The sequence below is a fragment of the Halichoeres trimaculatus genome, unplaced genomic scaffold (assembly GCF_033239565.1).
Source record: "Halichoeres trimaculatus isolate MK-OKI-2021-1 unplaced genomic scaffold, fHalTri1.1 fHalTri1_scaffold_8, whole genome shotgun sequence".
Taxonomy (NCBI): domain Eukaryota; kingdom Metazoa; phylum Chordata; class Actinopteri; order Labriformes; family Labridae; genus Halichoeres; species Halichoeres trimaculatus.
In genome coordinates this window covers 19287863-19310971 of record NW_027437186.1, presented here as the reverse complement: position 1 = coordinate 19310971, position 23109 = coordinate 19287863, and the positions used below count along the sequence as shown (strand labels likewise).

Here is a 23109-nt window from a genome sequence, read left to right as displayed (position 1 = left end):
GTCTAGACTTTGTCTAGACATTATTGAGGCAGATCCTCAGGCCGGTAATTGTCTTTCTGGTGTCCAGCTTTCCTGGTAATCTGTTTAAATGTGGGGCTGTGTGGGTAGATAAAAGGTATGTGGTTCCCTTGATTAGTCTGCAGTCTGTATTACTGGAGGTGTATGCGTCTGTGTGTGTGCGCGTAAGTACAGTAGCTGGCAGACACAAACAGGAATCTTCCTTTGATTTCCTCAGAGTGTGAACATGAAGAAAAAGAGAGAAGAAGGTGACGAAAGTGGAAGAAAAAAGAGAAAGAAACAGCAAAATGACAGCGTACGATAAGGAGAGAATCTCTGAGTGAAAATGTTTTGATGCTGAATGCAGCGCTGTGTATACTTGTGTGTGAAAATCCCATAGTGAGTGAGGAAAAGGGAGTGTGTTAAGTGCTGCTGAGTGTTGTTTGAGAGTCTATTGAGGCGTAATGCTTGCTGCCAGCACACAGCAATATCTTTTTCTGCCAGTTCAGAGGTGAAAGAGTTGTAGCCAGGCCACCTTCAGCTCATCATTTTCCCCTTATACTGTTTTAGTAAAGCGTGTGTGAGCATGTGTCAGTGTGTTATTAACAGTTTCATAATAAGAGAATTCCCTTTAATTCACATGCTGTTTGTGAAAATCAATAGCCAAATGTATAAAGGGTGAATGCATTTAAAAAAGCTTGAGGACTCATCACAGGTAAGCTCCAGTAGGATTGTTTACTCAGCCTCAACAGGATTTACGGCCTCTCAAACAATATTATCTGTTGTTACCTGGGAAAAGAGATGCTTGGTGTGTCAGTGTCCAATCATGCCCTGCCTCTCTCAGATTCACTCACATCTTTACGACCTCCCTCTATCATGGTGGTCGAGCTGTCCACTAACATGTAGTGACTCGCCTGGTAGAAAATGATAGCCCTCAATGACTTTTTATTGCCTCATAGGCAATGAACAAACTCTCAGTGGCCTGAGTTTGCCCCTCTTGAAAAAGAGGAAATTGTATCAGGTTCCCACAGCGAGGGGCCAGTTTGCTTTTAGGATTAGAGCTGGTGTCACCAGGCTGCAGGGGTCACGTGGAAGAAAAAGTTAAAAATACAAGTAAACAAAGTGACTTCCTCCTCTCCTCTTCCTCAGCAGGTTGTCTAGCTTGTGTTTTATTGGCTTAAGTGAACTTGTCGTCTGTGATAGTTTTTAAGTCATAAAACTGTTTGACGAGCTTTTAGAGGCTGTGTCACTGCTCGACTTTTTGTAGCTTAATGTGTGTACACACATCATACTGGCTTCGTACCTATATTTTTCCCACAGCCTCTTCTCTTTTCTTCCTCTCAGCGTTCTTGTTTTTTCTCTCATGCAGTAACGTTTGTAGGAAGATTGCTCACATTTGAAAGGTGAATAAAATCTTCCCCTCCATCTCTCTGTTACTTAATCCCCCCTTGTCTCCACTCAGTCATTCTCTCTCCCTGTCTGTTGGTTACATGTGGGCATGTTTGCATGACCAAAGAAATGCAAAGTCTAGCCCTGACCATTACAATCTACCGTGCATGCACAATTTACATGGAATACATATTCATTCATGACATGCATGCACACAAACTAGCTTCCTTCCTGTCCTTTTCTTGTGCTTTCTCCGAGTATCCTTGCATACTCTTGCAGTCTTTGAGTTCAAAAAGACTTCCAAATTAAACACTGCTATCATTTTTGTCTTTTATTTCATAAAAGGCTGCCTTTTCATCTTTCTTATTCTACCTGGGATAACACCATGTATCTTGCTTCTGCTCTAAAGTACACCAGCCATTCATTTAAAAGAAAATAGAAAAGAGGTTCCACTTCATTTGCTTCAGAGAGGGAGAGAAAGCGGGAGGGAAATGTATCTTTAGCTCCCATGTTATAATTGTGGCACGCTAATGATGTAGACACATTCTCGCTGTCTGTTTACAGGAAGCGCTCTTCTTTAATTTGCAACCAGCGTGAACGCCAAATGCCTATACCTAATTACTGGTGTTTGGTAAAAGATACTATTTACACACACTTTTTGCCTCCTAGAGGTCTCTTGTGTGTCAGGGTGGGGAGTTATGACAAGAAAAGTTAAACGTGGTGAAGACTCAGATTCCTCTTTCATTTCTATCCATCGTTTGGGCACATGCAGGAAAAATAAGCATAAGAAAACGGTGTTTTTTCTCGCATTAAAACGTGACAATGTTTTCATTCAGTGTATCTAGACTCAAGACATTGTGAGGAAAGTGAAATGTAAGGGATTCATTCAGCATTTTTTTCTGTTAGAGAAGAAGAAAGAAGAGCCCACTTTTGTCACATTACTGGATATCTTCTGCTGCAAACAAACTCTTCAGCTTTGATTGCAAATGTAAACGTGGTCATGCTGCTCTCTTCATGCAAATGATAAAGATAAGAAGTTCGCTTGAGAAATTATCGCCGTATATGTGTTTGCATTCAGGGTTTCTGGTCTCGCTGTGGGAAACTTGTCATCTCGAGATTGGTGACATATTTGGAATTCGTCTCAAGTTTGCACTCCTTATTTTGTCTGTTTTCAATTCAGCTCCAAATTGCCTCAGTTCACACAAAGAAACACACACACACACAGAAACATGCACACATTCAGGCTCTCAGAGACAGAAAATGCCCTGGCTTTAATCATGGCCAGAGCAGGTTCATAGGGAATCACGGCGACTCATCACTGACGTGTCACAACACATTACATCTGACCGACAAAACAACCTACAACTCTCTCTCCTCCTTCTGTCTTACTATTCCCCTCACTGCTAACTCTCCCTTTTCAACCCCTCCTTCTCCTTGAAGAGGAGCGGAGCTCAGAGCCCTGGAGGCCTCTGATCAGAGAGATGTTACTTTTCAGGCAAAATACTGATAACAGGCTGGAGTTTTTACATGATAACCTCTGACAGCAGAGTGACCTGATAAGCTAACCTACCACACAGGAAAAAAAGACACTTTCAACCTTTTTAAAGTACATCAGATTGATGTTTAAGAGGCAGGTTGTTTGCACATTCACTTGGATGGAAGGAGAAGGAGAGAAAGGGAAGGAATGGGGGAGGGAGAGAAAGAGCAAAGAGACAGAGTATTAGCACTTTGTTTGCAGGAGAAGCATTGTTTGGCCCCTTGGCATACACACAAATAAGCAAGTCTCCCACACACACACATACACACACATGCACAGAGCAGCTACGTTTATTTAAGCTTTTGATAAAGAGATTAGCCCCATCATCCTACGCTCTTAAGCTAGCCGAGGGGGTCCGTGTTCAGGAAATCCTGGCTTTCCTGACACATGGGCTTGTAGGAAAAACCTGGCTAAAGCAACATTTATATGATATTAATACAATTCCTAATGGACGGATTAGGACGCTTTGATCTAGGAATAGGGGGCAGACTGGTCAGATTCAGATAATCGATGGTGATTATGATGAGACTGAAGAAAAAAAGACAGACAGAGCTGGATTTTAAGTTGTTCAAGAGAGAGAAAACCACAAGAAAACAAAACAAGGAGGTGAAGTGACTGTGCCAGCTGGGTTTCTCTTTTCTTTATTATTAGCCCTATCGCTGTGGATGGAGTTCAGCTTAAAGCTACAAACAGTGGAGCTAATTTTAGCCTCCAAAGAGGATAAGGATAAATAGCTTGCTGCCAGTTTGCCATATGGTCCGCCACCGATTATATTGTGTCAGGTATATATTCACCCTGCCCCCATCCCATAGACCCAAACATAAACACAAATACCTACAAACACACTCAGATGGCCCTATCTGTTGTTAAATATTGTGGCACTTGAAGATGGTGCCTTTTTATTTACTGAACGAAGATGAAATTTTGAGACTCAAAAAGGAGCTGTTTTTTTATTCTACAGAGTGTAGCTCTTTCTAAGAATAGGAAGAAATGTCACACTGAAACAGTCATTTTCAGACAGGAAGTTGTTATTATGGCCCCATCCAGCGGTCTTTTTCATCCGCTATAGCTTCCAGCTGCAAGGTAACATTTGGCCTCTTCTGTAATCTCCTGCAACTGGGTTTATATTCTCAGTTGTAAATGTGAGCCCCGTAGAGGAATAAAAATGAGTCTCCCTCTCTCTGTCTCTTTCCCCTCCATCGGCACATATGCATATGGTCACATGTAAATGCAACACACACTCCCACAGCCACTCTCTCCATTATTCTCTCACCCTCTCTCACTCCCTCTTCCCTCAAATTGAAATAATTCAATTTATGGACACAGCTCCAGACCTCCCTGGCTAAGACCATTATGCATGAAGCCCCCTCCCTTCTCTTTTCTAACAAAAGAACAGGAGAATTTACCAGCCGGCTCTCCAAACGACAGCCACACAAAGCCAATTTCATGCCAGGAAAACACCAGCCGGAGCGCCATCTTTGGTCAAAACCTGCATCCCTGAGGATCACTGAATGTGGGTCCATGCTACTTTACCCTGATTTGACACAAGCAGCTGCTGTTTGCTTTAGGCCTGACTTCAGACTGCACGTAGCTGTATGATGAAGTCCAGATTTGACTTTTTACAACAACTGGCATGTTATGAACTAGTGTAACCTGGGATACGGAGTGGTATCAACTAGGTCAAAGCTTGACTCAGGGCTGACCCCTACTAAACATGCAACCCCCTGAGGCCCACCACCCCTTGGTCCTCTTGACATGGATACCTGCTTTAGGGATTCTACTCCAAGATAAAGACCCCAGCAAGCTTTTCTAAGAGTTAAGAAACAGAGAGAGGGAGAGGAAAGAGCACGCTAGATAACAAATACCTGTAGGTAAACAAAAGAGCAGCAGGGTGGGCTGGAGGGCAGCACCCAGAGTTTATTTTGTGTGTTTGCAGAACAACACAAGGCATGCCACTTAGCATACACACACATACACACACACACACACACACACACACACACACACACACACACACACACACACACACACACACACACACACACACACACACATTTAGTTGTAACCTGATCGTCCCTTTTTGCTATGAGCCGGTGAAACCCAAAGAGATGAGCAGAGACCAGGGGCTGAGATTCACACTGATGATAACCTTTGGAGTAAAGGCATGAGTGGCAGTGTTAAACAAACACACACACACACACATGCACTTTGTATGGGTATTATAAACACAATATAGGCCCCAGTTGTGCTTGTTCCACAGAGATTCCCTCCAGAGGGGTCATACTTTTACAGGAAGTCACCCCCACAGAGGTCTGCATCTATCAGGAAGTGACTTGGTGGGTCTGTGTGGCGAAAGCTGCTGGTGTCCACGGGGGGCATATCACCCCTGTCCACACAGGTTCACGTTCTGCAGGAAGTGAGCCCGCTGTAAAACCCACTCACTTCCTCTTCCTCTGCCTGTGTCCCCGAAAGTCTTATCAGGGCTGTGTATGGGGAGGCAGATAGGACTACAAATCCCCCATAACCCCACTATGCCACATCCTGTTCCTATCAGTGACACTTTGACAAGAAGGAGGAAGCGAAGACGTAACATAACTTTGGAGGAAGAGGCTTTATGGTTAATTTTATTAAGCTTCCTAAAAAAGAGGAATTATGGTGATACCAGAAGGGTGGAAATTATTAAAAAGCAGCTGAAACCCAAAAATGTAAATTCAGCTACCAAACAGATTTGAATAGGGTATGTTGTTTTTCTGATAAGGACTTACCCTGTTTTCCTAACCTATGCTTGTGGGCGTAGGCTCTATTATACTCCCTCATAGACTAAAACCTGCTATTTAAAAAAAAAACACTCACACACATACACTCAAAAAAATATAACCTCACTGGAAGCTAATGCGCTATTATTAGCCCTTGCCACCGTAGGGTTAGCGTGCCTGTATTATCTAACTACATGCTGCAGTTTGGCCGGTGCTGATAGGTTAGCATGAGTGGGAAAATCCTTGTGTATTAAAAGAGTTTATCAGCGGCCGTGTCATTCAGATAGTAAGCATGTGGAGGCGGGAGATGAACACGCCAGCGCTGTAGAGTAAACAGGGAAACTCTAGTTGGCTTGCTTGAACTACACCCCTAACATGAAGGCATGATTACAGACAGAAGAGACTGTTTGTTGGGGCTAAAATGATACTTTCCCACTTAATGTTAGTTCATTAAACTGGTGGCTTTGGTAGGATGGTTGACATTCAGATAGGTAGGACTGCAAGATGTAATTTCACAAAGTGTAGCTCAGTGGAAAAGATGATATCACTTGGATGGATGTATTTTAAGTTAATTCATGGCTAAAGATGATACAGTTGCTTTTAGTTGTTTCCTAAAAGAAAAGCAAGTGTCTTTTCCTCAAAGGATGTGTTTACAGTTTAAGTTTATTGAAAACACATATTTCCATAGCTTATTGAAAGGCTTCTAGTTTTCTTCTGTTGAATACAAACATTTTCTCTGGATGTTAGCTGTATGTGTGTGTACTTAGAGCTCATCAAAGTTAAAATAGGATGTTTTTCCTTTGGTTTAGCCAAAAGTTACCCGCTCTTTGTCCCATGCCTAAATTGAAGGACTTTCAAACGCCCTTCAGCACATCAGCTGACTTTTAGAGAGGACCGCCGTGCCATTGTGCTGTTAAGTGCTCTTAGCCTTTGTTAAAGTCCTTGTCCTTGCTTCCATCCCTTCCCCCCTCTTCCTCCACCGTCCACTCCACCTTCTCTCTCCCTGCCTGATTCCCTCTCTCTCTGAGCCTTTGTTGTGCACAGAGTTCAACTAAAGCTTGGTGGATTTGAAGGAGTCAAAAGCCATCCAAGAAGTAACAAAACAATAGAGAGAGTGAGAGTTAAGAGTGAAAAAGCAGCTAAGGAGGCACAATTTTCAAGAACTGTACCTTTTTGTGTGTCTGTGTTTGTGTGTTTGAGGACTTCCCTTCACTGGGGCGAAGAATCTGTGGGCCCCCCTTACAAGTGCTCCCATTTGAACCAGGCTGGCCCTCTATCTTCAGGTTAGGAAAAAAAAAGAAAACGGCAACACAAAGGCAAGAGGGGAAAAATCAATAGTTACACAGCAAAAGTGCTCGACATGAAAGGGTGAATTCATCGCCCTACACTTTCATTTTGGCTTGTATCGTCTGCCTCTTTCTTCCTCCTTCTTTCCTCCTCGACTGATCTGGAAGTGGGAATAAAAGGTGGTCGCTGTGTATGTGTGTGAGTGTGTAAATATATGTGTGTGCAAGGAGGCATACTGCAGTTTAATGTCGTGTCAGTGCCCCGCGCTTCAGGCAGTTTCCAGCGTGTCAGGCAGCCTGTGGTGATGACCCTTTGCGGGAAAATGGCACAGAGAGAGCAGTCACATTTACGCTGACATTTTTGCCATCACCTATGGCTATGTCAACAGGCCTGATCCCCCACCCCCTTTTTTCTCTCACAGACAACAGTGGATGGGCCTCAGACATAACATATGGAAGCACAGGACCCCTTTCAGAGATACTATGAAAATCATTTTGTCTCTAAACTGTCATAAAACTAGTGGCAGCAGTTCACAGAACCCTTGGTACAAACATTAATGGGTTGTCTATTGTTTAAAATTGAGTAATTCATTACACAAAACTGGAAAATCACCACATCTTAAAAGATTAAAGAACTAAGTGCAAGACTGATTGATTCCTGTGTTCATAAAATAAATTAAAAATACATATAGGGGAGACTGGGGACAGTTGCAACAAGGGGCGGTTGCAACAAGCCTTATTTCTCTAATCAGAAGCATGCTAGAGTGATGACACTCACAGTGCACATGCTCAGTTAGACCCTCTACCCAACAAGAAGATAGAGGCCATATTGAGCATTTGGTCCTGCTTCTATCAAGTAAAGTTGTTTTGGAGGTATGAAAGTAGCTTTTTTCATGAGCTGTTTTTTTTGTCATACTGTCCTGACCTTTTGTATGAATGAATCCAAACCTATCTAGTTTGAATCACTGTTTGTTGACTATTAAATGACATGGTGAGCATGTGTCAATGTCAATGTGGCTAGCTAGCACATGGCGTTTTGTCATGACTGGTACCATGGGGACAGTTGCAACTGTTGCAACTGTCCCCATGGTATTAGGTTAGTCATATTAGAAGAGACCACACAACCATATTTTTTAAGATTTTTAGTTCTAAATAGGCAAAATTAATATATTTTATTGCTCATGATGAACAGAACAGGCAATCATATGGAGAAACTAACGCTAATGATAAACAGAACAATTTCCCAAATAACTTGTAAAGCAAAAATTAGCAATTAGTTATTGTTGTATGTTGTATGTGTCATATAAACTTGTCATATAGTGAAAGAATCATCTAAATAGAGAAATTGTAAAAAATAAATTATTCCATTCTTTTTGTCCCAAAATGCAATATTGAGTTTTTATAGCTTCAGTAACATCTGCACATTGACTCAAGGTAGGCCCATGTTTTAAACAAAACAAAATTAATTAAATACCATTAAGATGTACAGAAAAGAAAATTGAAATTGAGCCCACTCTGGGTCATAACATTAGTATTTGTCTTATTTAGACAAAACACTGAGGATAATTAGTGAAAAATTAATGTTTTTTTTTTTTTTTACATGTTGCAACTGTCCCTGATATGTGTTGCAACTGTCCCCAGGTTTGGGGTCAGTTGCAACGTCTGATTTCCTCTATTCAAATGAATATTGTGATTAATATGTTATATGTAGCCATCTTTAAATGGTATGGGCATTTAGCAGACAGATGTAGGTTTAATATGTAAAGATTTGGTGAGACTAGTCCAAATATTCTCTGAGTAACTGAGAGTAATGTAAAAAGTGTTGCAACTGTCCCCAGTCTCCCCTATTCCTGTCCAATTCATGTTACAGATCATATCTTTGTGAAAATCACATGGAAAGGCATTCATTTATGAATACCAAAAAACAGGCACTACGCACTTCATTACAGAACCTATGATCCACACGGACCCATGCCTTAGACAAATGTTATAAAGTACCTCATAAATGTGATAATTGGCTTGTGTTAGTTTCTTTTTATTGTTGTTGGTTGAACACATTTCCCATCCCTGGCTTTCTACTCTCCTTCCTCATCAGATCACCACAAATGAAATAATTACCCTTAACTTTGCGTGGATTTGCGCAACAACAAGTCTCCGGTGTACTTTAATTACAAATAAGCCTTGTAGATGACTCACCAGTTGACTGCCATTACTGCATCTGTCAGCGCTGATCCACAAAACTGTCATCATTCAAAGTACCTGGCTTTGTTATTCCAGTGAGCTCATTATTTACTGTAATTACTTGAATGCAATTGTCTTTGATTACAGGAAGTAATTACTTAACTCTCCCCTGACTGGCAAGCTCTATTTTTTTTCCCTTTTGTAATAATGACAACTTTCTCTAATCTTTTAGTTCATTACAATGTATTCAGTATTTTTATGTTCTTTAGAGCTTTGTGTTTACTCCTGAAGTGAGAAGTTACACATGAGTTGGTTGGAGTTGGAAATAGCCAAGTGTCTCTCTGGCAAAGGGAGGAAGGGAAGTCTAGACTAGTCATATTGTTTTGTCCACAGCGCTTGTCATTATGTGCGGAATAGTCAAGGGGATTTCTCTGACTCTGAATAAAGGGAAGACTAAACAGCATAGAGCGTGTTTTGTTTTGGAGTGTGTGTATGTGTGCATGTGTATGTGTGTGTGTATTAGTCTCAAACACTTTGCTAGTCATTATTGGAAAGTTGCCTCTTGGAAGATCTTCAGAAATGGAAGCATGTGAGTGTTTTCAAATGTTACAGTACAGCACAGAGAGAGATGCTTTGCAAAATAGTGCCCCTGGTTTGGAATTGTTTTGCAAGGAATCCCTGAATGTTCAGAATATTTGGAAGTGGGAGGGGCCTCCAGAACCATGCAAAGGGAACCCCCTACTGCCTGCAAACCCCCTCTGTACTCCCCCCTCCTCCAGTCTAAAGCTTATGAATGGCCTGAATACAATAAACGCCACTTTTTTCTCTACTCCCCCCTCTTGCGAGCCCTTCTTTACCTCTCTGAGGATTTCTGGGAATGCAATGTATGTGTGTGTGTGTGTGTGTGTGTGTGTGTGTGTGTGTGTGTGTGTGTGTGTGTGTGTGTGTGTGAGTGAGTGTGTTGGTGTCTGTCGAGCATCAGATCAAAACAGCAAAAAGGAGAGCACTTTAGTAAATGTGTAATAGCATGTGTGTGCATGGTTTATGTATCATGTTTTGAGCGTGCACCCGCGTGTGTGTGTCTGTCTGCGTGTGTGTTTATGATTTTCTCGCCTGCCAGCATGAGATGTGTGTATCCCATGTGGAACAGGATAGCCGCTCCCTGAGGCCTGGGCCTTGCCTGGTGCAGCCAACCCAGGGTCATGTGAGCTTTCTGGGGTGTGAAACACTAGGAGTGGCCCATGAGAGATCAGCTCTAGGTCACTTGCACTCATAGGGGAAAGACTCTTTTTTTGCTCTCTCTTGCATCAAACAGTCTGTGGAATAAATGCACCATCATAAACTCCAAAGACCTGTTCCCATTCCTTCTCCCTTTTCGTTCATTCCCTGCCTATAAAAACATCTCACAGTATCCTCCAAAAACGTTTAGCCATCTGCGAGTGATTCCTGCCACAGGATCCCGCTCATGACATCTGGCACAAAGCTAATATTCATAACCCTTTTTTCCTCTACTCAGCAGTACCTCTATGAAAGAAAAAAATATTAGAAAGCCAATTGTCATTATTCTTTTGTGTAGCGCTAAAAGTGACTGACAAGATGACTCGCCACAGATGACTGAGTGTCATATTCATGGCTGTTAATTTGCCAGGCAGCAGAAAAATGGCTGACACCTCTGAATGGCACGTGTGCCTGTGCAGAGGGGGCAGGTAGTACCAATCTATGTCTAACACTCAGAGCTGGTTTATAATCAGATCATAACAGATTGGCCTAGATACTGCTTGATAATGTCAGGGTATGCCTTGAGACAGAGACATAGAGGAGTGATGAAGACTCATGAGAGAGGGCTGAAGCGGCAGAAGAGAGGGCGCAACATTACAGGCCACTAGTTGAAGAGAGACTGAATGCATCAAGACTTAGGATATTCCATCCCATGCCAGCCAAGCTAGCCTACATTTTCAACAATATGTCCATTGAAAAATAAATAACCTGCTGTATGTTTGTTTAAAAAGAGAAAGAAAGCCTTAAACCTGCAGAGCAGAGAGACAACAACTCTTCATCTTAAATCCAGACTATCCTTCATACAACCGCACACCCCAGTAGACAGAAAGAAGAGAAAAGTAATGAAGAAGGAAAGAGAGGGAGGCAGGAATGAAACATGAAGTGGCAGAAAGACCCAAATAAAAGCCAACGAAGCTGAATGGGCAGCGAAGCAAGAGTCTGTTTAGCTAATGCTAACGAAACTAGTGAAAATGCATGAAGAAAGCTAACCTAGTTTTTACGTCATTATCTGTTAGCTCACAGTTTGTGTGTGTGTGCAAGTGTGTATTTGTGTATACAGCGTGTGAGGGGGACTGATAAAATATTCCTTCCCTTGGTTGGCCCCGGGGCATTTCAACTGCCCCCGGCTCCTTCCAGTCACTGGCCTGCTCCCTAATTGCCACATACACACACACACTTGCACACACACACACACACACACACACACACACACACACACACACACACACACACACACACACACACACACACACACACACACACACACACACGACACTCAGAGCTTCTGTGGCTGGAAACACACATGCATAGAGAAAAAACTGAGATAGAAACACACATACACATACAGGCGAATGCACATCCATGCATGCATGCATTCTTCACACATGAACATGCACGCCCTTCGTCCTGCATTGATTCACCCTCACCCCCCAACCCTCAACTCTTCCTCTTGCTACTTGCATAGATGTTGTCATGGCTGATCAGTGGGCTAGGCTCAGAGTTGTGCCTATGGCTTTCTTCTTGTGGAGAGACTAGAGCTTGCTAGCTTAGCCTAGCATTGCTGATGCTCTTAATGAGCCCGGCTGTCTGTGTTTGGAGAGTGACTGACTGGTTCATTGACTGAATGACTCTTTAGCTGCCTGGCCAGCTTACTGACTGACTGGGGGACTGGTTCAGGGTTGACTCACGTAATGTGTGGCTGACTGAGCTGACCATCCGGTCAGCTCAGTGGCTGACCGGATGGTTTACTAGTTGGACCACTGGACCCCTGAACAGTTGGCTCTCTGATTAACAGGCTGGCTAAATGGCATATAGGCTTAAAGAAAAACTTAAAAGTGATCACTGTAAGGCCTTTTATCAAATATATATCAAAAATTTCTGCTTAAACAAAACAGAAAGTGTGAATCTGATCTACTAATTACACCAAATATGCCTTAGCCATCAAGAAGATACAAGGTTAGGCAATTGTCATCAAAAACAACACCACAAAATTAAAAATTTGGTTGTTAGACAATTGGATGTTTGAGAGTCTGTATCTACCAACGGGTTTTATTTTGCGTCGGTTGCATTCACAACTCTTTGGTGACAAATCTGGCTAGTTTCTACTGTGCCAGTGTTGTCTACAAAGTTGTAAAAACAAGCTCCAGCCCTACTTGTCCTTGATTGGTTGGTAAGAGAGAAGCTATTTTCAACTGAGAGCGTCGTCAGCACAGTAACTAAAACCAGCTGATGCCAAGGATGTTGTTTGGGCTCAGGACACTGAGTCCTAAAAATATTCCTAATTGTATTGTATGAAAAAAGCTGTTGCTGATGCAAAAACGTCATTGATGGACACAGTCTCATTTCTTTAGTTAAAGCACTTTTTCTTTCTACTTCCCCTAATTTCTTCCTCCCTTAATGTCTCTCACACAAAATTTTTGTTTTGTGTTCTCATCTTTGAATATTCTACATCCTTTCCTTCTGTCCCTCTTTTTTTTTTAAACCGCTTTCACCATATTTGTCTCTTTCCCAGTGTTGCCTCTTTCCTTACAAACTGAGGTAACACCAGTGACATTTCCCCACTATGGCTGCCAGACACAGCGTCAGCACCTTCCTTCTTCTTCTTCACCTTTCCTTACTCCCACAGTCTCCTTTTTTTTTGTCCTCTTACCTCCTGCTCTTCCTTCTCTCGTCAGGGCTGAAGCGAAGCAGAAATTAGCCCCAGACCGTACGGGGGTGATTGGTATCAAATTGCAGTGAAAATGGAAATGCCAATAAAATTGACGGCTTTTCTTCAGCTTTGCTCCTTGCTCTTACCCCTCCAGGTACAGTCAGTGTCTGTGGGTCAGACTTACTTAGAAGTATTGGGATGGGTGAGGAAAAAAGGGATATTTCAGATGGTTGGGTATTTTTGGCCCTGTATTGTCAAAATTTGTCTAAATCACCTCAAATACATCTCTTTTCCTCATAAATTGTTTTCTGTGGATAACGGTATGATCTTGTCTGTAGACATGAACATAAGCAGTGAGATACAAATGATAATAATAACAGTGAAGTAAAGCAGTCTGATTCTTCCTCATTATGCATAGTTTTTGTTTCATTTTCAATTGTTAATTGGCTTGAGCTCTTTGGAGCTGACATACACTGTCATTAGATATGTTAAAGTTCCAAAGATATGATGATAAACTGTGTAAAGATTTTCTCTATGAGGCAGTGGCAGCTTAAAGACTGGGAATATCGGCTTTAGACTCAAAGTTTTTGGTTTTACTGTGGTCTGGAAAGAGGATTTTACTCACTGATTACTCACTGAAGAGTTAAAACACCAAAAAAGGAGGAGAATTTGCAGCCCTGTGATCAGAGAGGAGTCAGTTAAGTTGGAATTATGTCACTTAAAGCTTTAAATGAGTATCAGCACCCCACCCAGAGTCATGTCATTCTTCTCTCCTCACATTTGTCACTTATTTTGTGCGTTTCTGCTCTCCTTTGACTTTTCTCTCACTTGTCCCCCTTCTCTCCTTGCCCCTCTCTCCATGCTTCTCACGATTTCTCACCTCCTCCTGAGCCTGCCTGCCTGCCCACTCCCGCCTTCTCTTACTTGCATGCACACTCACTCATTCCCTAACTCGCTTACTCACTCACTCATGATCTGAGCGGGTACTCCGGCCGTTTGCTTCTGTTTTCCCAACTCGCATGGGACGAGCCCCTAGGTTTGTTATTGTAGGCTTTGCTGAACATGAGCTGGTCTTTACGACGGATTGAAAGCATTTGCTTCCAATGAAAATCTGGTCTAGGATTACAGGGCCTCGACTCGGCTCACCCTTTCTTTTTCCAGCAGGCAGAGGGATGTGGAGAGGAAAGACAGAGAGAGGGGGGAGTGGGTGGATTTTAGCCCTGAAACAGTAGGCTGAAAAAACTGACTTGTTAAGCCCAGGCTGCATTTGTCCCGGGCTAATGATGTAACTGAAGCCTGCAATGTGAGCATGTTTTTCAGACAGGAAGAAGTCTAGCTGGGTGTAAGGGGAGGATTATTTGAGTATGTGGGGTTGGTGTGAATTGAGTGTGAAGTAGAAACTGTTTACCAATTTATCAATAGATTGATTAGTGTGTGATTAACAGCATTTTAACAGCTGCTTGAGATGTCTCGAGACAGAAAAACTTCCACTGTTTTTGCCACATCTTGTACTTTTGTGTATTTTCCAACATATTCCAATATTTCAAGGAGCCAAACATTTGATTACATTTTATCTCAAGACTTCATGTGTGCTGTTCAGTATATAAGACTAAGAATGCCCCCTGTAAAAAAGAAAAAGAACCAAACAGGCTTCAAGAATCAGCCAGCTCACCCGAGCACTCTGAAGTAACTGACTATCTGAAAAGCACTTGAACCTTCCCAAATTTGACCCTTTGTTGGTGTTACAGTAGCCCAGCCCCACCACCTGCTTTACATGCATTTGTGCATTATTAATATGCTTTGGCTGGTGTTTGCATCAGTATCACACCCCTCTTTGGAAAGCAAGCTCTTGTTTTATCCCTCCCCCACCCTCCATAGTATTACCTCCTTTTCCACACCAGCTTCATTAGAAAGCCTTCAATATGTGTGCATATGTATCTCCTTCTGCCACAACAGTCGGAGGAGGGAGAGAGTGAGAGTGAGAGCTAGCCAAGAGTGTTGTTTCGTATGGATCGCTGAGAGCCTCTCTCTCCTAATGGTGTATATAATTCAGGTGCCCTCCAGGCATGCTTTCAGGAATTCTTTTGCCTGAGGTAATGGGGAGCAAAGGCCTGGGTTTAGGCCCTTGATTATTCCATTGATGTGGCAGGCTGGAAAAAAGTCATCTCCAACCGGATTAGCGCCAACATCCCCATTAATTATCGATGAATCGGGGGCTTAGGGTTTAGCTAGGTGCTGGGTGTCGCCCTTTGCAAGTTAGCGGAGTACAGGCCCGCTCAGAATGCAGTTATCTACTCTCGCCACAGTGAATAGACCGGGAAGCTTTAGAAGTGCTTTGTGTGTAATCAATAAATAACTGGATCCAATTCTGAGCACTGCTTCAGCGTCTCTTATTTTTTCTTCCTGCTCACTTCCATTGGAGAGAGAGAGAGAGAGAGAGAGAGAGAGAGAGAGAGAGGCACGGGACAAAAGTCAGTTATCTGCCACTGAAATTTCCAGCAGTGAGGGTGCCACTTGTTTACCTCGCCTCATGTTTCTTTTATGATTATCGGCTTCATTGAGAGGGGCTCGCATTTTTGAATAATGATAATAACAATTAGGCTTTTCACAGCCAGAGATGGGAAGAGCCCCTTTCTCTGCTCTGGAGCTGTATAGAATACGTACAGTAATTGGGTAGTTCTGAATTTTTCTCTGTGTGTGTGTATGTGTGTGTGTGTATTGAGTCTGAATGCAGAGAAAAGGCCCACAGAGTGCCTTTCTTTCACTTTTCCTCTCAGTGTTCAGATACTCTAAGCTGTCTCCCCTTAGGTGAGGTTAACTGGCCATAATGGAGCCTTATCGAAGCCCTACAGGTTGCTGTAAGCAGCCATGACGCCATTGTTATGAAAAGCAGCTAGCTTTGTTAGCGCTGTTTGTGCCTCTGACTCCCTTTTTTCCACCTATTTTTCTTTTATTTTCTTGCTTCCCCCTCTTTGCAACCTCCCCTTTTGTAGTGCCGTGTTACTCTTTCCAACCTCAGGTAAAATGGCAGAATGTGCCGGGGCAACGCTTCAATAACTATCTTCCCCTTTGGATAATAAAGACTAAATCTCTCTGTCATTTTCAATTCTGCGCAGGCTTGGATGGGAGAGTGGGGAAATGCGACCTTACAAGTCCTTTGTGCTCTCCTTTTCCCTCTTTTTCTGGTAGGAAGATGCAAGCGCTCACTGTGTTTTCAAGTGAAGTAGGGGGGGGAATGAAAGGCAGGGTTATTTATAAATGTATTAAAAATGAATGCATTTATGAGGTGCTGTTTTCCAGCCATTCTCTGCTTGCCATTGTTGTGTCTCTATAGCCCTCTGACTGTGCATACAAAGCCCTCCAGAATTCCTTCGAAATCGTATTTATTCCTTTTGAACGCAGCAGCGCAGCGAATGATGGGAGTAAACAAACTGGGTGTCTGATCTGCGCTGTCTCTTCCTGTTTTTTGTCATGTGACAGGTGATGGCCTGGACAACAGTGTAGCTTCACCGAGCACGGGGGACGACGATGACCCGGATAAAGAAAAGAAACGAAACAAGAAAAGAGGGATCTTCCCTAAGGTGGCCACCAATATCATGAGAGCATGGCTTTTCCAGCACCTAACAGTGAGTTGAATGAAGCAGTATTAGTCTTCAGTCTAAATGACCTGAACTTTAAAGCCAAAAAGTTTCTCACCCTTCTACACACATAGACACATATTTCCTGTCTTTTAAACTCTACTGCTGTCTTATTTGACACAGAAACACTAAAACACATACACACACACATGATCCTCCTCTCCCCATTGTACCCTGGTTTGTTCGGTGAACACTTCAAAGACAGAGGCCAATGTAATCTGCTGGTGATCTCTGCAGCCTGCGCTCTCGCTCCTCATCTGCTGAAACTGAATAAGGTTGAAGCCAAGGAGAGACGCCCCCGGCCATCGCTGCAGATACATAGATGAACCTTATTAAGAACAAATCTGTTATTATTTAACAGATGCCTGAGATGCTGCAAGGGCCTGTGGTTAGGCATCATTTTTTCAGCATTATAGAGATAAATACCAATGCCTTAAGCGCCAGTTGACAGCATCACACATGGTTGTTAGGAGGAAGTAGTGTGGGAAAATGTATAGACATGTGAATGTAGCAAAGAGCCAACATTCAGTAAGATGTTGAGTCTGATGAAATGACTGAGTTGAGGAATATGTATACACTCTAAGTGCATATTTAACCTTCTTAAGGTTTGTTAAGTGTAGCAAAAACCACAATGACAATAATCTGATTGCCTCTGGGGGGATTCAGGCAAATAATAATACAATAAATCAATTTAGATAAACAAAAAATGCGAGTAGTAAATTGGACATGAAAATTTATCCAGTGATTTAAAAAAATTTCACCACTTACAGACCTGTCAGGCCTAAAGGTCAATGCAAAAGGATGATAAAAAAGAGTTTGTGCAATGAATTCCATAAGTTTGTCTTATACTATTGTTGGCTTAGGGGCACTCCTGTCTTTGGTTATTGAGGCTATTCCATCAGAAACAGCTGAAAATCAAAAGTAGCAAGCGTGTTTAATGTTTGCAACCCCAGATCAAGGAGAATCCAACTCCATCACAAGCAGTAAAATAGTCATTATAACACCTCAAATCTTAAGGGATTATTTTAACAAGTAATCCACTGTGTAAAGCATTCAGTTAGGCCACACCCCCTGATCAGTGGGGTGACAAATAAGGGCCTAAATCTGGCCTCAGCCTAAGTCCAATACATCATTGCACTTTGGATATATTTCTATAAAAAAAAGAAACATTATAAAACTGACTTTACCCAACATTGCCTCACACATATTTTGCCTGTGTCATCAGTTTGTGGAGAACATGATCCAATTTACTGAATGGGTGTCAGTTAAAGTTGCACAAGCCAACTGGGGGAATGCAGCAAAAGTAGTTTGCTGTTGGGATTATGGAGACCGCATCTTAATTCCCACGCATGTTGTATGAGTTTAGCCATTTGTTTGTCTTTTCGGCATAATTTTATCTATCTTACAATGTCTTCCGTCATGAATGTGGCAAATCTGGATTTCTTCCACTGCTGTAGTGTTGTTCATAGGCAGAGATTTATATACAGTGTATATTTGTGCAAAGAGTTCACAAAACACAAGTACAAGTTGTATACTTGTGTTTAATTTCTGCTCTGCCTTTCCCATCTGACCCCCAACACCTCCCTCACAAACCACCAGGCTCTCCAACAGCATGCATCCACATATACAAAAAAAACACTCATCACTGCAAATACACACAAACCTCCCCTCCAACTCCCTGACCTCAACCCCATACACCTCGCTGCAACCTTGGGGGCTACAGAGGAAAGGTGTTTGAAACATACACACATCCTGTCTGTGGAAATACAGATCAGCACATATTCAGCTATTCAACACACACACACACCTACTGTGTCCTATTACAGCGTGAGTGGGGCTTATGGGAGGCTGCGACTGGGTTAGATCTTAGAAAATAGGAAGGATATGAGTGAGTGTTAAGGGGGCGAGGGGAGAGTGAATACAAAGAAGATGGGTAGGAGATGATGAGGAGGTGGGGAAAAGGATGAGGAGGGTCCATCAACTTTTTCTTTAACCCAGATGTAAAAGAAATGGGACAAATAGCAACATGTTGGTATGCCATTTCACAAAGCAGAGCTAGAGTTGATGAAAGGTTGATGAAAAATTACTTCCAGTGTTTATACTCATCAGCAAAGCCAAACGAAAATGCAACTCAGCCACAGAGGGGACGAACATCCTTTGAGTTCATGGGAAATGTGGCCTTGATTCTTAAAATCACTGGCACATACAGTACCACTGGTGTCTGACAGATGCTTCTGGTGTCTCACTTGTTTTCACTGATCATTTTTAGCTGTCACCCTGAGTTTGATCGCCATATGACAGTGTTTATAAATGCTGAATGCATTTAGGATATCTCTTACTCTGTTCTAAACATGAACAGCTGATCCAGGAACAGCTACATCATCATCTGGCTTGCCTTTGTTTTACAGAGCGATGGAGGATGTGAGTCTGGCTGTTTAGATAGACACTGTGCCAGTTTGACACACATAACCACACACATACTGATGAAAGATGACTGCAGGGTGACACAAATAACCTGAATAGGGTAAAGTGTTGTTTCTCAACTATGATAAACATGGAGGAATTTCAGAGACAATGGGACACAGTACAACTAAACAATGGAATAGAAGAGAATAGAAGTTTGCATACCCACCTTTGTGTATTTCCTGTTTTTTTTTTTTTTTTTCGCCCTCACATTTGCCCCCTCAGGGGAGTTCCTGTTGTGCCGGAGCAGAAAGGGAAGGTGGGTGGCAAACTCAGCCTGCACTAGGAGCGACCCAGCAGGGTAGGCAGTAGGTGGTGTGCACATGGCTGCCTTTTTTAGGGGTTGTTTTGAAGTTATTCCCTTGTCTGTTTTCATGTATCAATCAAGGATGCTGATCTCAGCTGACATGTAACAGAACAAAAAGAGAAAGGTTTTAAGACAACGGCGCCAAGTTTGCTCTAAGCATGAACAACAGGAAGGAAAAAGTCGTAGTTCCCTAAGAAATAGGGCTGGGAGTCAAACATGGCCCTGTCTGTTGAATCCAGAGTCTCAAGTGACGGATAGAGCAGGGGTTTTGAATTTGTGACGATGACGACAGTCGCAGCTCGCTGACTTCTCTCCAACACGCCCAGTGAGCTCATATGTTGTGAGCAACACTTATGGGACAAGTTCATCAGAAGAAATTTTGGCTGCCCTGACTTGGAGTGACAACAAAACATTAGCTTTTGCTGCCTGTCACCAATGGCTGACCCACACCGCTCGCTGCCAGCCTGACATGCAGCTCTAAACTTAGAGAATCAAAATAAAGGAGAGTGCAGTGGGCTTTTCCACTTGTGTCCTCATCTCGTTCTAGTGTTTGTTTTCTCATTGACATTCTTAATTAAACAGCTAGAGTAACTGTGAGCAGTAATTTGACTGAAAGTGACTTTTGATGAGAGATCAGCAAATATACTTTTGTCCAATTGACACAAACATTTGATGTCTATTAGTGAGGATGATTGAGTTTGAAGTTTTTGTTCTTGAGTGCTTTTTCAAAACTACATTTAAAAAGATGTCAAAGTTATGTTGAAATAATTTCTAACATGTTGGATAATTGGATAGGCCAACTCACTGCTATGTGTTACAACCAATAAGACAAGTCCCTGAGATAAAGAAATGGCTCGTAGCAACCTGTGTTCTGTTCAATCCTCCTATCCTGCATTTGAAATCCACTCACCTACCCCCCACCCTGAGCCCCTCCCTCACCACAAACGGTATTTTCTTGTTTAATTTAACAAGAAATGAGTAGTAAATGAAAGCTCAGGCCTCAATCCCCAACGCGCCCTGTGCTCTGCTCTCCACTCCCCTATGAAAAGGCAATTTGTGAAATTATGTGATAGAGTAATTAGATGGAATTCACCCCCACCTTCCAGCTACACACACCACCCGTATCCCTAGTTAGATTGTTGCCTTGCTGAACTGAAGTAGGTGTGTGTATGTGTGTGCAGAAAGAAAGAAAGAAAGGGAGAGCAGGGGGGGTTTGGCATTCAGAGTGTTAGCATCGGTATATTAGCCTGGCCGACTGGGACACACACACACACACTCTCATACACATTATCACTAAGACTCTCATTCTGGCTCTCCTCCCCTCCTATTTGTACACAGACTCGGTGTAACGAGGGGCAGCCGTGATTGCAGCTCATAAAAGAAGCCAACCCGCAAACCCTCAATGAGCTGCTTTTCTCTTCCCCCTCCTCCTTACTCCACTTAAAACGTGTAAAATGCACAGAGAGAGAAGGAGTATAAAAAATCCAACTGGAAGGCATAATCCCCCGTTAATATAATTAGAGGCTAATTTAACCGCTTGTGTACGCAGATGTAGCCAAGCCATGGGAGTGCTGTTACCCACCCCCCCACACTTTTTTTTTTTTTTTTTTTTACACAGCAGTGTGCAGCAGGGTTTTGAACAGAAACAGGTGTGAAAAGCAATATAATTCATTTCTGCGCTGGCAGAGGCCAGGAGCTGCGCTGTTGTTGGCCCTGAGAAGTGGAGGAATCCAAGGTTGTAGGCGGGTTAAAGGAGGTGATAGATGGGTGGATGGGTGGATGGATGAGTGCACTAATCTTTAACGGAAAGGTAATTTTCATGTGGCTTTGATATGTTGCACAGGGAAATTTGAATTGTTAGAGAATCTCTGCAAGGGACAAGATTCTGTTTTTGTGATTGCATTAACAAAATAGTGTAAATAAAAGAAATGATTGTGATTGTGAAAAAGTGAGTAACCATTGTGTGTTCATTTGTTGCTAGTAGACATCGTAAAACCTTTTGGGGGAATCAGCAGGTTGTATCTACTGTGTGATGTAAACTGAAGACTTGTAAGTTACTTAACTCCTCAGCCAAACACAAACCAGATATGTAAAGCCTCATCCATACAACAGGAGGGAGGGGGAAGGAAAACTTCTCAGGTCAGAGTTCAGCATTGCCTCAGATGCCATTAGTCTTCGGCTGTTTATTGCTGGAGCCTGGACATGTCAGCACCCTGGTCACCATGGCAACCCTGACCTGCCAGAGCAGCCCAGGCCTGCAAAAAGTGCCACCCTACTGGTCCAAATTTTCTCGAGGTCTCTTTCATGAAAAAATTATTTTCATGTTGACCTCAAACTTAAGTTTGGGTGTTCTCTATTTGATTTAATTTATTGTCAGGAACAGAAAACGAGGGAGACAAGGCCAGGATACTGAATAGGCAAATGTTACTCCAAAAGATAAATGTATTTATATCACCAATTTGGCAAAAGTTACTTTTTATCACAAGTTGTAGAAGAACAAAACTGAACCTCATGAGATCCCACATTTTATGGTGAAAGTGGTGTGCCAAGTAGTAAAAATATGAGTGTGGTTGAAATGAATCCAGAGTTCAGATATGTTGAATGGCTACTTTTTGTGTTTGTCATGCCTTTGTTGTTAGTCAATCAGCCTTAGTTGTTTGCTACACAAATAAAATTTCTCATGAAAAGTCATTCCAATAGAGCTACCAGACGCCTCCTTAATAACTTAAAAAGGAATCAGGAAGCCAGCTTAATAGGGAAACTTCTGCAAACTTTTTAAAAATGTTTTTCATTAATTTATCCACAAATGGCAACAAAGGCATGATGGCCATCCTGATACAGTAAAGCAATATAGAGGCCTATGTGGCCTGGTGTCTCTGATTAGGTCTTAATTCAATCTAAGTGGCAGTCAGAATCTGAGGCGCCACTGCATTAAGGATTTCAAAGAGGTCCTAAGAGAAGACAGACAGACAGACAGATCTGCCAAAGGCCTGGCGTGACACTGTGATGAGACAGAGTGGCACAGGGAAACAGGAGAACAAGTTATTCTCATTTTCAGTATTTCATTTGCTTTAAGGAGTTTATCTCTCTGATGGATTTAGCTTTGGGCTGTGTGTATGTGAGTCTTTGTGAGTGTTTATGCATGTGATTTCTTTTGTGCGCCCATAAAAGAACATTTGAAGAAAAACGACTTGTACCAATCTTGGGATCTCGTGGTGTCAAAGAGGAGGCAGCTGAGTCAACCTGCCTACCCCCACAACACACATACACATATACACATATACACACACACTCATACTGTGCCCCAACCCCCACATTACCCCACACCTTGTAATGAAAACATCATCAATTATCCCTCTTGACAGGCCCCAGGGATCTAAGGCAGACAGCTCTCTTTTGGGGGCTTCTCTTTGTGGACTGACCCTCACAGATACACAGACATGCTACTCACACACTCTTTGCACCCATTACTATTGGCTTCCATGTTGTTTTGTTAAGTGTGTGTATTGAAGGCTGATAGGTGGATGACCCGTCTTTTCCAGGGTGGGTAGATAGCAGTGCATGGGAGTGGAAGGTAGATAGTGAGGCCAGGCCAAGTGGTGGAGGTGTGCCTGAAAGTGTGAATGC

At 42.5% G+C, this 23109-nt stretch overlaps 1 protein-coding gene across 1 annotated transcript in view; it reads left to right on the top strand.

The window, feature by feature from the left end:
* The window catches only part of meis1b (Meis homeobox 1 b), a 79826-nt gene that overhangs the window by 21331 nt on the left and 35386 nt on the right, over nucleotides 1-23109 (top strand). Inside the window, exon 8 of the mRNA XM_074675626.1 lies at nucleotides 16555-16700. Coding sequence (XP_074531727.1) covers nucleotides 16555-16700 — 146 coding nt within the window. The remainder of the gene's footprint in view (nucleotides 1-16554; nucleotides 16701-23109) is intronic.